This window comes from Pantherophis guttatus, chromosome 5 (genome assembly GCF_059756535.1).
Source record: "Pantherophis guttatus breed Tessera chromosome 5, ASM5975653v1, whole genome shotgun sequence".
In the NCBI taxonomy this organism is placed as follows: Eukaryota; Metazoa; Chordata; class Lepidosauria; order Squamata; family Colubridae; genus Pantherophis; species Pantherophis guttatus.
This window is the reverse complement of record NC_142067.1, coordinates 63,747,469-63,764,951: the sequence shown is the minus strand read 5'-3', so window position 1 is coordinate 63,764,951 and position 17,483 is coordinate 63,747,469. Positions and strand designations below refer to the sequence as shown.

General features: G+C 39.4%; 1 protein-coding gene across 1 annotated transcript in view; it reads left to right on the top strand.

Moving 5' to 3' along the window:
- The first annotated feature begins 15,403 nt into the window (after nucleotides 1-15,403).
- Nucleotides 15,404-17,483, top strand: part of TSPAN7 (tetraspanin 7) — a 300,581-nt gene continuing 298,501 nt past the window's right edge. The window contains exon 1 of the mRNA XM_034423813.3: nucleotides 15,404-15,823. Within this exon, the coding sequence (XP_034279704.1) occupies nucleotides 15,743-15,823 (81 nt within the window). The 5' untranslated portion in view covers nucleotides 15,404-15,742. The remainder of the gene's footprint in view (nucleotides 15,824-17,483) is intronic.

Here is a 17,483-nt window from a genome sequence, read left to right as displayed (position 1 = left end):
ACTAGAGTCCCAACTGTGAATTCCTCTGCTTCTTTTCCCCTTTCACCCATTCCACTATTTTTCTTTTCAGGAGCAGATCTTTGAGGATATGTGATTTCTACTGACTTTCTTCACATCTGATGTAGTCTCTTCCTGTTCCACAAGTTTTGGTTCAAAAATAAAGGTTTGCCATTACAATAGAAAATGTTTTAAAGTTCAGCCTTTCATCAATGGACTGTTAAAAAGAAGCCAGCATTTCACAGATCTACTGCCCTGGAAAAAGAACTAGGGTTATTCTCACAACACACACTAGCCAACTGAGATAAAGGCATTTCCCAGGAAGTACAGCAGGCAGACAATACAATATTGTCCTGGCAGCAGTGAATAAATGCAACTTCTCTTTGTGGTGGGCTGGGCATGGGTTGTGGATGGCATCAATTCATAAGCTAAAGAAATGGTTTGTCCTCACCAAGACAAGCAAGATATACAGTATGGGGAAACCCTTCAGAACATGACTGGCAAAATGTAACACATTTAGAAATAAGAGTAGAAATAGTATATTTAGAATCCTAATCTTTTTTTTAAAAAAAAAATATTGTTTAAAAAAGAAAAACAATAAAATACAAACAAACGTAAACACAGTAAGACAATATGAAAAACAAACCAACACCAAAAAGAAAATAAATTTGTTGCATCGGTGGGTTATTTTCCTGTTCCACCTATTTTCCTCTATACATATCTATTATACGTATTCATTTATTTACATAATTATACACCAATCAATTGTAATCTACTTCTTGCTTAGCTACCTGTGGCTCCTATTTAGACATTCAAGCTACATTATTTTCCTATATTTATCTTTCCCTCTAATCAGGAATACCATCTCTGCCAAACTAAATAGTATTCAGAATCATCTTTCTCTTGTAATTGTTTTGTAAGTCTGTCCATTTCTGCACATTCTATTATTTTGGCAACTAGTTTGTCTTCTGTTGGCAGTTGTTCAGATTTCCAATTTTGGGCATACAGTATGCGTGCCGCTGTTATGATATGTATAGTGAGATATTTTATTTCCTTAATAAATTGTGGAGTAATTATTCTGAGTAGAAAAAATTCTGGTCTCATTTCGACTTTCTGTTTCGTTATTTCTTCAATCATTTTCTTAATTTCTTGCCAGTAGTGTTGCACCTTTCTGCATGACCACCAGAGATGTAGTATGACCCCTTTTGTGACTTGCATTTCCAACACATTGGTGATACATTTGGAAACATTTTAGCTAGACGTGCCAGTGGAAGGTGCCATCTGTAGAACAGCTTGTAAAGGTTTTCTTTGTAAGGTATAGACATTGTCATCTTATAATTTTCTTTCCATAATTTATCCCAGTTATCCAATTCGATAGCATATCCAATGTTTCTTGCCCAAGTTATCATGTTTTCTTTCACAGTCTCCTCCTCTAATTTGTATTTTATTAAGTAATTGTAAATTTTGGTTATCATTTTCTCATCCGTACTTTTCAATATTTTATCTAATTCATTTGGTTCATTTTGGAATCCAAATTTTGCCCGATCTGCTTTGAATCTTGATTCTATTTGGAGATACGGCCACCAGTCAATGTCTATACCCCGGTTTTCAAGTTCCTGCCTTGTAAATAAGTTCCCTTCTTCACTCAGTAGTTCTTGATAGCTCCTCGTTTTTTCTATGTCCATAGCATTTGGGTATATCGATGCTTCCATGGTCGATAACCATCTTGGGATTTTAGTATAATTTCTAATTTCTTGCCAGGTTTTATACAGTGAGCCTCTAATAATATGTTGTTGGAAGTATCTTTGTTGCCTGTCGGCGCCCTCCCACAAAAAAGCATTCAAATCAAATCCCTCCAGATATAGCATTCTCTTGTTTTTTAATTCTATCCATTCTCTTATCCAATTAAGCGATGCTGCCTTATAGTATAGCTCCCAGTCTGGTAAACCAAGGCCTCCTTTTTCGCGATTATCCTGTAAGCATTTTGTTTTTATTCTGGCCTTCCTTTCTTGCCAAATATATTTCGCTATTATTTTATTGAGATCCTTAAAAAAGTTCTTTCCTGGGCCAATCAGTATTGAAAGTATTGAAAGAGGTAGAGCAATCTAGGTAGTATATTCATTTTTACTGACACTATTTTACCTAAAAATGATAGTTGCAATTTATTCCATGTTTCCAAATCATTTAAATTTTTAATTTAATTTTCATCAATTTAATATAATTATCTTCTCTAATTGTTGTTGCTTTTGCGGTAAGCCAGATTCCTAGGTATTTTACTTTCTTTACAATTTGTATTCCTAATTCTTCCTCTAATTGTGCCTCCTGTGTCTTTATCAAGTTTTTTGTTAAGACTTTAGTTTTTTGCCTATTAATTTTAAGCCCCGCCACTCTGCCATATTCTTCTATCTTTGCTAATAATTTAGTTCCTGTTTTTTCCAGTTGTTCCACTATGAACACGTCGTCAGCGAAGGCTTGCAATTTATATTCCTCTTTCCGTATCCTCAAGCCCTTTATTTCTCCTTCCTTCCGTATTTCATTTAATAGGACTTCCAATGATATTATAAACAATAAAGGGGATAGTGGACACCCTTGCTGTACGCCTTTTTGTATATCCAATTTCTCTGTCATGTCCTCATTAATTGTAATTCTTGCTATTTGGGATGAGTATACTTTCCTAATCATTTTTAGAAATTTATCGCCGAATTCCATGGCCTCTAATTGCAATACAAGAAAGTTCCAATTCAACTTATCGAAGGCCTTCTGCGCGTCTAAAAAAATCAAGGCTACCTGTTTATCAATTTTTTGCTCATAGTATTCAAGGACATTTATGATTGTTCTCATGTTATTTTTGATCTGTCTCCTTGGGACAAAGCCATTTTGGTCAGAGTGTATATACTTATGAATGACTGCCTTCAATCTTTGTGCTATGATTGTCATGAACAATTTATACTCCACGTTTAGCAATGAGATCAGCCTGTAATTTTTAACTAGTGTTGGCTCAGTGTCTTCCTTATGAATGAGTGAGATAATAGTTTCCGTCCACAATTTAGGGGTTTCTGCTTCTAGCAATGCATCATTAAAGACCTGGAGTAATAGCTCGTCTATCGGACACTGGCAATTTTTATAAAATTCTGCTGGGATTCCATCTGGGCCTGGCACTTTGTTGTTCTGCTTTTTCCATGCTTCCATCAACTCAGTGATTGTAATTGATCTATTTAGTGTCTCTCTGTGGGCTTCCTCTAATTTTGAAATATTTGTTCTGCTTAAATATTCCTTAATATCTTGATCCTGAATTTCCTCTTGCGCGTAAAGCTTTTGGAAGAAGTCCTTGACTATACGTTTTTTATCTGAATTCAAATGGTATATTTGTCCTGTTTCATCTTGTAATTGGTATATTATTCTCCTCTTTTTCTTTTTGTAATCTATACACTAACCAGCATCCTGTTTTGTTTGCATGTTCAAAATATTTCTGCTTTGCCAGTTTGATTTTCTGTACAATTTCTGCTTGCATAGTTAAATTCAGTTTATGTTTAGCCAAATTGAATTTTTGTTTTATTATTTTACTATCGGGGTGTTTCTGCAACTGTAATTCGTATGTTTTGAGTTCTTCCAATAGGTTGTTCCTTATTTGTTGTTTATCTCTATTTTTTTTGGTTGCATACGCTATGGTGAGTCCTCTTATGTAGGCTTTTGCTGTGTCCCACAGATTCTGTAACGATGTCTGTTCTTTTGTATTTATTTGAAGGAATATTTTTATTTCTTTCTCAATCATCTGTATATATTCTTTGTCCTTTATTATTCCTGTGTCCATCATCCATCTCTTTTGTTTTTGCTGCCCTTTCCACGTTATTTTTATGGGATTATGGTCAGCCCAAGTATTCGGTGTAATTTCAATCTCTTGTATTTCCTTCCTAAGATCTGATGTCATCCAGGCCATGTCGATCCTAAACCATGACTGGTGCGGGCTCGAATAATATGTGTATTGTTTAACTTGTTTGTTTGCCTTCCTCCATACGTCGTGTAAATGCAGTTCCTCGACCATGTCCTTAAATGTATCTGGTAAGGTTTTCTTTCTGGTTTTGCTTCTTTTGTTACTTTGATAGTCGTCTTGTATGTTTGTGATTGCGTTAAAATCCCCAACAATGCAGATATTTTCATACTCCAAATCTTTGATTGTATCATGCAATTTCTTAAAAAAGTCGCTTTGATTTCCGTTGGGTGCGTATATGGATACTAGCAAAATTGTCTTCAATTCTGTTTGTATTTCTATTATTAAAATACGTCCTTCTATATCTGTATATGTTTGTTTCGTTTTTAGATGTTTTTTAACATATATTGCGACTCCTCTCTTTTTATGGTCTCCTAGGGACGTGTATAATCTTCCTAATCTTTGATTTTCCAACAATTTTTGTTGTTGTCTTTTAATATGAACTTCTTGTAATGTTATAATGTCAATATCTAGTTTTTGCAGTTTTGTAAATATATATTTTCTTTTGATTGGTGAATTGAGTCTGTTTATATTAATCGAAATGATTCTTAATTCTCCTTCCATTTCTATTGGTTTATCTGTTTGTTATTTTCAATTTTGTTGTGTTTCTAGTAACTCTTTGTGTCTTTTCCCTCGCTCTATCTCTCTCCATTTTTTCTCTCTCTGCTCTTCTTTTATCTTCTTGATCTACTTCTTCTCTTTCTGTCTGCTGTGCCTCATGTCTCCTGGATTCCGCTTCTTCTCCTCTTTCCTGCTCCCCTCGCTGATGAAATGTTCAAAAAAGTCTTGAGCCTTTTCTAAACTATCAATCCTATACTTTCTTTCCTCCCAGGAGATAAGTAATCCTTCCAGTAGCAGCCAATGGAATTTTATTTTGAATTTATTCAGCTGCGTAGTTAAGAAATTATAATTCCTTCTTTGGTCTCTTGTTCTTCTCGGTATTTGTTTGAGAGTTAAAATTTCTTTTCCTTTGTAGTTGCCACTTCTCTCATTTTCCTGTAAATCTCTTCTTTTATTGATTTCTTCGTAAATCTAATATGTATTTCCTTTGGTAGTTTATTCCTTCTTGCGTAGTTGGTGTGGACTCTATAAATTTCGTCTATTCCGTTTCACAATTCTTCCTTATCTCTTTGGGTTACCTTTGCCAATATCTCAATCATTATATCCCCTAGATCCTCATCCTTTTGTTCTTCTACATTTTGAAACCTTAAATAAAAGAATGCTTTCTCCATTTCAAGATAGGTTAATGAATTCTCCATTTCCTTATTGACCGCCCCTTGAACTTGTTCCATCCTCTCCATTCTCTTAGCCGTGCACTCAATTCTTTCTTCCGCTTCATGGATCCTCTGCTCATTTTCCATTATATTCTGTTGGATTTTTTCTATTTTCTCATCCATATTCTTAATATTGTCTTTTATTTCAGCCACATCCAACCTCAATTCTTCATGATTTTTCCTTGTCTCTTCATGATTGTGGGCCATCGTTTCTTGCATTCTGTTCATTCCTTCCTGGATCATTGCTAGTGCAGAATGAATATTTTGCATACTAAGAGCGGAACTCATCTTGTCCTTTTCCATGGTTTCAGCTACCTTTTGTTGGGCCGGGGAAGCCATAAGTATCATCTGGCTCGAAGGTGTTTTCTTGCTTGTTTTAGTAGTTGTTACTGAGCTTGTAGTTGCCATTAGTATTCCTTGTTTTATTATTTCCCAAAGTTTCATATACTGATTACTGTTTCTAAATCTGTTTATTAAATTTCCACCCAAATTTTATCCTTCTCTTTTCAATATTCTTTCAGTATTCTTCAGCAATATAGAATAACAGTAAGGAAAATTAAAATGAGGGAGTGAGGGAAAAGTATAATGTTCTAACAATTCATCAGTTAATTATCGTTACTATTAAATATTTAATTACCTAGCATATCTCTTACGTTATTAAATAAATATCAATTAAATAAATATCAGGTACTATTAATTTCTGATTCTTCTAGTATAAATATATAGGTACAGTATATATAGATATAATAAATGTAATGTATTTTAAATCCTTAACTCTAGATATATGAAGACAAGATAATAAACTAATAATTCACAGGATAAATATTAAATTAGACCATCCAATTTTAAGTAAAAATTCAGAACAATATATATATTACTTCCTGATCACTGGTGTTAGACGATCTTGATTACAGATCTTTTACGCTATTGATTTTTCAATCACCCTGTATCTTCTAGTTTAATTGTCCTCCAGTCCAGTCCAATTCTCTAGATATCCAAATTTCCAATATTGAAAAATATTATTCAAGTGTTCCAAAGTCCAGTCATTCAGGGGAACAAAAAATAAGTCCAACGCTCGTCCCGTTCTCCTAATTCCAAATAAAGAAATCTTCTCCGTCACCCTTTCTTAGAGGGTTCCAAATCCCAAAATTCCTTGCGTTAAATAGCCAATATCCAGTAAGGGTCCAGTAAATATCCAATAAAGGCCCAAAGCAGTCTCCTCCCAAAGTATCAAAATCTCCAAATGTCCAAGTATTATCCAAATGTTTCAAAGTCTAAGTCCAAATCTTCGAAAGAAAAGTTAATTTTGTAAGTCCAGTGCTCGTCCCGTTCGCTTAGTTCCAACCAAACGAAGCTTCTCCGTCGTTCAATGTCCAATACACGTTAAACATCCGCTACTGTTGCGATCTGAAAGCCGAGCTGTCAGAGAAGCGAAAGTGTTTTAAATCTGATACCCACCGCATTCGCTCAGTTCCAGATAAGCTGGGGCTTCTCCGTCTTTTCTTCTTTGAATATCCGATCCTCTGGATTTCTTCCGATTTCGCCTGCTGACAAATTATGCGCTGTCACTTTCAAGATGGATTCCCCCTCCGTTCATTTTCACTCGCCGTTTTTCTCACTTGCTTGGAGATTCCTTCCACCCATTTTCTCCCCACAGCTTACAAGTATAAATGTACCTTTTTAGACCCTACCTTCTCTCTCTCTTTTGGTTTCCACTGATACTTTTATATGATTTTCGCTTCCCTCTAAACAGCTGTCACCGTTTCAGGCCAGCTGGAATGGCTGGTTCTTCCTTGATCAGAGTTAAGGGGTTTTTCCTGAACCTTCAGGGGGGTTGCTGCCCTCCCTGAGGTCCTCGGAAGTTCCCCTTTCTTCTATCGATCTCTCCAAGGTCGATAGCACCTAAATCGGCTCCCAAATCAAGGATATTAGGGACTTCGAGAGCGGAGAGCCGTTCCGTTCGTCCCTAACACGCTGACATCACCGCCGGAAGTTCTAGAAGCCTAATCTTATATTAAAGGTGGAGTGGAGGTTTATTTATTAGATATTAAATATTGATAGCTGCCTTACGAAATTATGAAAAACTTAACACATTTCATTTTTGAATGATGAACTTCAAATGCATTATGCATTACAGAAATAATAAACGAATGTAATTGTAGAATGCCAAGCAGAGACTATCAAATTTCATATCACACTATAAATACAATTTAATACAATTAAATTTATCTTTGGAAATAAATTTGCAGAGCATGTCTTTTTCTTTTACATGTTTCCTGTTTGATATACAATAGAGTGGATATTTTAAAATAAATCTTGGTTTCTGTTTGATCCTATACACGGGCATAGAATCAAATATATGTGAGATGTGCCTTAAACTGGCACAGAGATAATGGATTGCTATGTTTTAAAATAAATTATTAGTATTGAATACTTCTTTGATATTATTCTACATTTATTTTTAAGAATGTACAAAAGGCACCCCTTTTTTTCCTTGCTTTGCGTGGCAGAGACTTTTTTTTTTCCTTTAGTCCTTTATGGAGCCACCTCAAAAATTCATTTTCTGTGAATGAAGTGAAGCAATGCAGCTGTTTTGCTTCACTGCTTCAGAAGCACAGGGGCTATTTCATTTCACAGTTCTTCATCAATGGGATGCTTCTCTTTGTTATTAAAGCAAAGTGCCTCTTCAAAGTTCTCCATACCTTTACTTATTGTATTTAATATACAGCATAAAACTTGAAGTTCCTCCATGTGTTAGACTTCAGTTCACCCATTAATATCAGTATTAGGCAACTTGGTTAATACCATGAGACTCAGAGCTTTTGTTCAAAATATGTTGTGCACATAAGGCTCTCAAACAAAATTTCTGTATTGTAATGATCAGGGGTGGTTACCAGGTTTCTTTGTTATTCAGGTCTGTCCATAATAGGAATGGAGTGCAGTTTAATACAATAATATTTGGATCGGACTTCCGGTTTGGCACCGCCGGCATCGCGGACGGTCTTCTTGGACCGCCAGCCCCGCGATCCCGTTGGAGCTGTTCTGACAGCGCTAATCAGCTGTCAGATGGCTCAAAAACCTCTCCTTTGGGAGAAGAAGGAGAGGAGAGCTGGTGGGCGACTTCTGGGAAGTCGGGGGAGGGGTGAGGGAAAGGGGGGTTGCAATGTTTAAATAGATAAGTGATTTGTTTGATTTGTTTGAATTTTAAAAAAACAATAAAAAATTTTTGTTTAAAAAAATAATAATATTTGGATCAAAATTTCTAAAAAATGTAACTTAAATACATTTCAAATTGGTATACACTTTTGGTACCTTATGTTAGTTTTTACGCCAAAATATTATAAATGTTCTAGCCGAAAGACATGGTTACAACTAGAAATATTTCAGAAAGGGAAAATATATTATTGAGATTAATATTGCAGTTTGCTTTACTGTACTAGAAGCTGCTGCTATTTCTTCACTATTATCAGAAATGTTTTACATTAAATACACATTTGCATAAAATCGTATTAAATGTTCTAAGCCATCTAGAATAATGAAGTAAAGCACTTATTGGATGTATGCATTTATTGGATGAGTAATACAAAAATAGTTTGTAATACCAGAAAAACCCAGTAGGCCAGGGTGTCAAATTCATGGCCCGTGGGTCGGATGCGTCACGTGCTGGCCACCTCCACTCCCGGTTTAACCAAGAGAAAAAAAGTCCTGATACATCATGTGACGATGTACATTTGATAGCAATAAGTGATAACATCTGGCTGACATCATCAGCCCGAGATGTTCAACAGAGTTTGGCCTGATTAGTATTTTGGGTATGAGGCTGCCAAGAAATACCAGGCCTACTGGTTGAGTGGATGAAAAAGCACACAATAACAAATATAGGTAGTCCCCATTTAGTGACTGCCTCATTTAGCAACTATTTCTAAATAAAATTCTTTTTTCTGGGAGCCAAGAACACTCTCACCAGCATCTGGCGGGGTGTGGATGGGAGTCGTCCGGATCTGGGACTGTGACCTGATTGGAGCATGTGATGGTTATGTATAGTAGGGGGAAGAAGTTTGGATTTTGGAATTGGGTGGGGAAAATCTGGGGAGCTTCAGTGTCAGGTTTTCACAAGCTGTGCCAATATGACATGCCTATTAAATCTATACTTTGAAGAACCCTCTGGCCTTGGAGTTTTGATTTCATTTTGGCTGTTACTTAGAACCGTGACATTAACCTGACTCTTTCTTTAAAAGAAGCAATAGCTCCCCATGCCAGCTGTCTGGGGTCCTGAGCTCCGGCCACTTACTCAGTCTACAGGCAGCGGGAAGACTCAGGGAATATGGAGGAGAAGCAGCAGCTAGACGAGGAATCGACCACTGCCAGCAGAGCCGCTGGGTCCATCAGGTTCACCATAGACAGCTCTGGGAGCCTTAGTTTCCCCTCAATGACTGAGCAAGTGGCCCCCGAACTTAAGTACCAGCTGGGCACCTGTCCGAAGGAACCCATCCTATGGGAGCTTATTCACAAGTTCCCCTGATGCAGACACAGCTCTGGAGGCGCTTTTGCGGTCCCGACATGCCAGGAGCCAGCGCAGTGGCCAGCCACCCAGGAACTATACAGGCAGAGGAGCAATTTGCTGGCCAGACAATGCTCCAGAAATGCCAGCTCGCCATGGGCGGAGCACACCACGATCTTCGAGTGGAGAGCCATGATGCCCATTGACCTCAGCGAGTCCCAGGAGTGGGGAGTCCAGCCACTACTGAGGAGCCAAACCCTGGAGGGTCTCCCTGAAAAGTTCAGCCAGCGAGCGTTGGCAGCCTGGTATTGAACCCTCCAACTGGCCTGGCCGTTATGGTTCTGGCTCAGTCAAGCCAGGGAAACTTGACACCACCAAGTGGAATTTCCCCTTCATTCCATTTGGTGCAGAGCGAACAGTACGGCCTTTGGCTTGGGAACCAATATAAGATATGGTTTGGAACCTCGAGGAAGAAACCAAACTACAGGCTTGGGATCCTGAATCAAGAAACCGATCCATGGCTGGTATTGCATGGCTATCAGGTGTGCCCCCTATGGCAATGGGGTTGCTGGGTCAAGTGCCTGAATTGATAGTGACAATGTCACTATGGACCAATGCAATATAATAATGTAATGATGTCTATATAAAACAAACAAGATGAAACAATAGAATGCATGTGACGCTTCCATAGCAATGTCCTCAACTTTGTCCCTATTTTTAGGGCTTTATACGTCAGAGATGAAACAGCAATCCTACTTTTTTAGGGGGGTTGAAACATGCTCTTTCTAATGAGAATGATTTAACAGATTCCAGAAGGTCTTTTTTTGTAAAAGCGGGCTGAAAATACCCTATTTTTGGCGTTTTTACAAAAACCGTCACCTTTACACTCAATTTGTGAACTATTGGAAAACAGTAGGAGAATGAAATTTTATACTTGATGTCAGGAATAAATGCCTTGCCTCTGATCCAGGGTTAGAGGCAGGGGGGCTGGGCAAGCCAACCCCCAAGGTCCACCCTAACCCAATAATCCCTCCTTACCTTAGCCACACCCAGGGGATACTTAAGGGTCAGCCATGCGGTCCTGCTCCAGTTCCAGATCTGTACCTGTAATGATAAGATGCCTTGTTAATAAATATTACTTGTTTTGATGAATAACTGCTTGTTGGAGTTATTGGGCGTGATCCTTGAACACCCTTAACATTTGACAACCTTGTTGTGCGTAAGTTATTACGCATAAAGTTTCACGTTTCTCATACCTTTCCTTCCAGAGATATAAAAAGCCAAAATTTACCCTTTTTTCGCGTCACAGTCATTTTTGGCCAACTTTGGTCCAAATTATCTAGATGGAGATCGCTCATGAGAATGTTATTATTTTGTTTAATAGAGCACAACAAGTTGTACAAGATGGCCAAGTTTTGTTTCTGTCAACAAAATATTGCCAGAGATATTATGTGTCAAAGTTGCTGAAACCTCAGAGTCATACTGTCGAAGGCTGTGGTATGGGGTCATACAAACGACTATATCTCTGCAAGTATTACATTGGCAAACGTAACACTTTAGCAATGTTCATTGGGGATGTGTGTGCACATTCACACCATATTTCATCAAAATCCATGATGGGCAAGCTGGGCACTTTTCTGAAATCAGACCATTTGACATGGAATCACCCAGCAGTCATTTCATAAACCAGCATAATCTCAAATGGTTGCAGCATGGAAAACAAGCTCTGCCATGAGGAAGAGCTTGAAATTATTTTGATTGAAATATATAAAACTCCTCATAGAGATGAAATCATGAGCACCCAACATTTCGGCTTGCATGGGCCGCACCGACTGAAGAGGAATTGTCCATTGGGCTGCAGATAAAATGCATAATATAGTTAATATATATATATATAAATAGCAAACTTTTAAAAAACTATTTTTATTATATCTTGTGGGGCTGCATTACTAGCTATCCAGGGCTGCATGCAGTCTCTCCCCCACCCTTCATCATTTTGCCTTAAAATATCAACATATAAGCCTTTAAGAAGTGGAATCTTCCATATTTTTCAAAAGGGACACTCAGGTTTTGTGTCAAGTATTTCTGGACTATATTTATTTGCTTCTTTGTTTATTAGATTCATATGGCTGTCCAACTCACAAAGCAGAAAAATAAGCCAACAGGATCTACTTTAGATTCAAACTTAAGTACAAATGAGAGTTTGAGTCTTATTCTTAGGCAGATTAGAGCTCTGAGCACAAACAGCAATGAAAAAAGTTCTTAAGACAAAGCTTTTAAAAAATCATATAGTCCTGGTTCAAAATGTCTCTCCCCACCTTTTATCTCTTGCAAATATCACAATTAAAGAAAAAAACTACCAGGTCAGATGATGGCTTCAAGCACATTTGGAGCAAGAGAACTTTTCATTATAAAATTAAACACTGGAATCTTGTGCTTATGTTTCAGGCTAGCTAAAATATGTTGAATTGATTGAACCAAATGAGATGGGTACCCATAACAGGCTAGATCGGGTATTGGCAACCCATGGCTCTGAAGCTGCATCTGGCTGTTTCAGCCCTCTGCTGCGGCTCAACACTGCTGCTGTTGCCGCCCCCATAGCCTGCCGCTGCACTCGCAGTGCCTTGTGCAGCACAGTGAAAGTTAGTGCGCTTCACAATGGGGGAGACCCTTCCTCCTCCTGGAGCTCATTATGACATGGAGCCACAATGCGACCTTGCCCCACTTGCCCCTGGCAACAGCAGCGACGTTGGCTGCGGGGCGGGTCAGTGTCTCAGGGCGGAGAGCAAGCCATGCATCCAGCACCAACCAAGGCCGGAAGTAGTTGCCCACTGTTTCCTGCTGCAGTTGGGCAGCGAGAGAGAGAGAGACAGAGAGAGTCAGATTCAGCTTGATTTGTCTCTGTCTGCTCCCCTCTCCGCCTTTGCCCAGTTTTGCAAGAATTCAGCGGACGCTGCCTTGGTGATGTGGAGTGTGTGTGTCATCCTGTACTTTGCCTGCCAAATGTCTTCGGGGGCGCCCAGGGAATATATTTTCTGGCCAGTTTCGACCGAGTTGCAGGATGCGTATGCGTGCCTGTGTGAGTGTGCTGCTGCTTGGGATGATGCTTCTCTGAAGTGCGTGTGGTGATCTAAGGTGGCAACCTCATGGCACTGTGGTGTAACAGCCTGACTGTCACTCCTTTTGCAATACAAGGTTTATTTTTATATCTTTCCAAAGACAGAGAGAACGTGACCGAATTTCCTTACAGTTATTCCCTGGGTGTGTGGGTTGGGAAGTGAGGGTGGGGAGTGGGGGAGAGGGAGGGAGGGGAGAGAGAGACAGAGAGAAAAAAAGAGAGACAGAGAGAAAGAAAGAAAAAAGAGAGACAGAGAGACAGAGAGAGAAAGAGAAAAAGAGAGACATAGAAAGAGACATAGACGAAGAAAGAGAGAAAGACAGAGAGGGAAAGAAAGAAAAAAGAGGAGACAACACAGAGAGACAGAAAGAGAGAGACAGTGACACGGGGGGAGAGAGAGAGAGAGAGAGAGAGAGAGAGAGAGAGAGAGAGAGAGAGAGAGAGAGAGAGAGAGAGAGAGCACAACACACCTGAGGCCAGGTGTGGCAAGGTGGCTGGGAGGGGTGAGGTGGGGCCGGGCAAATAATTTAACAACCGGTACTCTGTCCTAATGACCGGCTGGGTAGGCGTGGCTGGAGGGCTGTCATGTGACTGGATGTGAGTGATGTCGAGTTGGTCACGCCCACCCAGTCACACCAGTTATTGGCTCCCAGTGTTTTCTTTTCTGTGGGAAACAGGTCCAAATGGACCTGTTTGAGTGTTAAAGGTTGCAGACCCCTGGGCTAGATTGTGCTTTATTTACTTATTTATTATTTATTAAATTTATGCCGCCTCTCTCTGGAGTCTCAGGGTGGCTCACAATACATTTTTAAAAAACCATTCTAAAAACATTTAAAAGATTAAAAAACATTAAAAACCTTAGAACATATTCACATCATTCATGGCCGGATCTCACCAGATCGCAAAGCAAGATCAACGGCCCCAGGCCTGCCGGAAAAGCCAGGTCTTCAAAGCTTTTCGGAAGACCAGGAGGGTGGGGATGGTCCGGACCTCAGGAGGTAACTGGTTCCAGAGATTTTTTTAAAAGAAGCAGATAGCACTTCCATCTGACAACCATAATCAGCCCTATGAGCATGCATATCACTACTAGTCTATAAGAAAGAGAAGGGTTAGCACAGAATTCCAAAAACAAATGGTGCTGCTCAACTAGTCTGCTACACTGCCATGTTCTTTTATATAAGGTATTTTTTCCTCAGTTCCTGTTTTATTACACAATTGATAAATGTGTGGATATTAGATCTTCATTCAATAAGATGCTCATTTAAAAAGTTAAAAACGTAAGATATCAAGCAGAAATTCTCCACAATTATCTCTCTATAGAAGAAAAGTGTCCCTTTGGATCCAGAAAAAAATATATTTAAAATTTAAAGAAGTTTTTTTGTCTCCCAGAAAACATTCATTTCTGAATGACAGATAAGCTAATGTTAATAAATAAATGAAGTCCTATCTGAAATTATGGCAACTTTAGCTAACAAGTGATCAGACACTAATTTCAGCACAAAAAGCTGATTTAGATAGTGAATAACTAATTCATTAACCACAGAGCAATAGTGTTAATTCCACCCAGGTTTCAAGATAATTTATGCAATTTTTAATTGGGATGTTATCTGAAATACTATTACTTAAGTCAACTGAATTATTCTGAAGAAATTTTAGTATCTCATAGCTTTTGCTATGTCCACTGTACATTAATTCACCTGTGTTGCTTAAAATGCATAACCTTCATGACACAATGGTATGGTATACCAATCATGGTGGCAGCCTGTGCCGCATTGTTCTGCTTTTATTACTGAAGTGGGATATACATTATGACCATCTTGTCTGACACATACTTTTGTTTCATCACCTTAGTAGCTGTATCACTTCACTAATAGAGAAGCAAGCAGTTTTAGGTCACGAAGTTCAGGCAAGCATGAACTTCCTTGTTTTCTATTTAGGAAATTAACCACCAGCCTATGAATAAGGTGCGAAGATTTTACCTTACCAAGAAAAGGGCCTATTTATACAACCAGCTCAAATTATAACAAGCAAACAAACGAACAAACAGAGCTGAGCTCTGGCTAGAAAGCAGCTATTCTCCTTGGCTTCCAATTGTTGGAAGGACCCTTTTAAAAGTGGAAGGCTATGAGAGGCAGCTGGAGACCGAGGAAACCATCTCTTTCAAGTTCTTTTTCCAGGTCCAGACGTCCATCATGGCTGCGCATGAAGCAGGCCCACCGCGCAACCCTTTCACTGACACCCAAGTGCAGACACGGCTCCCTTTTCAGCCAGAGTCTGGCGATAAGCAGCCTGCTTTGCCTACACGCTCTATATCAGTTCCCCTCCATCCTCCGCATCACCTCCTCGCGGGGGACGTCTTCCATCTTTTACTACGCCACGATGGTGGACCTGTCATTCACACAACTGCCTTTTCCACCCTCCCGCGTATTCCTTTGTCTCTCGCTTCAGCACCTTTCCCGTAACTAGGGTCTGGCAGCGGAGACTCTCGTTTCCTTCTTCCTGGCCCTGGCCCCGTCTTCCAGATAGCGGGGCCCGAGGGCTGGGAAAGGTCGATTAGCTCCTGCTTTCTCCGCCAGTGTGAGCGCACAATAGTGCCATGGTTGTGGTGTGCGGTAGCTGCGAGACGGCAGGAGGAAGGGCAGCCTGTGGCGACGGCCCATACCTGTGCACGAGCACTCTGGAGCGGCCGCTTCCAAGCTTTCGCCTCGGCCGCGATAATATTGATAGCGGAGGAGCCGGCGGCGAGAATCCGCTGCTCGGTGGAGGCGCGAACGGAGCTCGCAGCCCCCTCCTTCCCTCCTTCCCCTCCCCTTCTCGCGCGCATTCCCTCCCCTGCTCTAGCCAGCAGCCGGGATTTCAGTATTATGGCATCGAGGAGAATGGAGACCAAACCCGTGATAACGTGTCTGAAAACCTTACTCATCATCTATTCCTTCGTTTTCTGGGTGAGTGCCCCCAAACCTCGCGCTGGAAGCAGCCCAGTGAGGGTGAAAAGGGTGGGGGCAGTGGAAGCGGCAATTGCCCCCCTCCCGGCTCGCCCCGGGCGAGTTTATGTGCCGTCTGCGTTGGCGTCGCCGGAGATAACGTTGCAATGGGAACCGCAGCGGCGGCTCTTTGCTGCGCAAACGCCTGTTTATTTGCCTGAGTATCTCCTCTCCTCCATGCTAGGCGTCTGTTCCCGGTTTATCACCATCTATTTCATTAACGGGGGAGGGGATAGGAAGGTGTGATAGAATTGTGTCCGATTTTCACCTACCCTGTCGCCCTTCTTTTTAAAAAAGAACTTTTCATAAAAGCAGTCCGGGAAAGAAGAAAGTTGAAAGCTTGGTATATGTTTCTTTTTTTCCTTCGGTGATAGGAGAATTGAAGGATTGTAGCAGATATTTTTAATTAATTTGATCAATTATCATAGGCTGGTTGGCCAAATTTTTGAAGGGTAAATGTAGGTCTCTGTGGGCTTTTTTTTTTAAAAAAAGGCACTGCTTGCACATTGTATTTCACAAAGCTCTTTATATTTGCAAGACCTGTATACTTAAATTTAAGAAAGCTGGGTATCTTTCACGAAATTTGGGCCACCTAAAATGATTTTTGGATTTGCAACCAACCCAGTGGATGGATCTGGCTGTCAGGACTTGATCAATGAAGAGATCTATGATGTTTATGAATGAGGCAATTGGTGCATCGGGCATGAACATCCAGATTATTCAGGAGTTTAAACTACAGCTCATTTCTTCATACGATCTCTGCATTTTCTGCCAATACCTCTGGGAAATGTGGTGGACAGCTCACAGAAAATGATACTGCAGGAATAAAAATCTACATGAACTTAAATATTTATTGGAAATGGTTAAAAAAATCTTACATACACATCCAATATGTGAAAATAAACAGCAAGATATAGACCTTTGCAAAAAAAAAAAATAGCTTGCTGTTTCCACTGCTTCTGCTTGTATCCACTTAGCACTACCTACTCTCAATGGTTATATTTTCATAAATGCTATGTGCATTATTTTGTCAGATTAACTTTTATTGTTGGATGTTCATACAAAGGATGTTTCATTGTAGCTGTTGGAATAGGAAGGGTTATCAAATAGAGTATTAATGTCTTCTGTATTGTTTTGTAATATAGTTTCCTGTTTTCAAATAGGCTGTTACCCAGAATAAACAATTGAAACCCATTTCTCATTGTTCATGAATAACAGGAATAAATTATATGCTTTGATTAACAGTACAGTTAAACTGAAATACTGCTGCATTTCCAAGTAAGTGAGATTAGAACTAACCTTATCCCAAGTAATATAGATGTATATAATCATGAATTTAGATACATGTAATATAGAAGACTTGCTTTGGTTTAATTGAATATTATGTTGAACATCTCTATTCATTTCAAGAGACAGCCTTGTTGCTGATTCCCTTGTATTATGTACAGGTGGACATATTTGTAGGCAGATTGCCTATTTTATTATTTTGAAGGCTATTGAGTTTGGGGTTTTTTTTTAGTTCATGTCAGGCTTTACTTGCAACTGCTCTAGAGGGGGAAAAACATCTTCCACTGCTTCATTATAGCAAAATAACATTATAATAATATTATTAAAATATTAT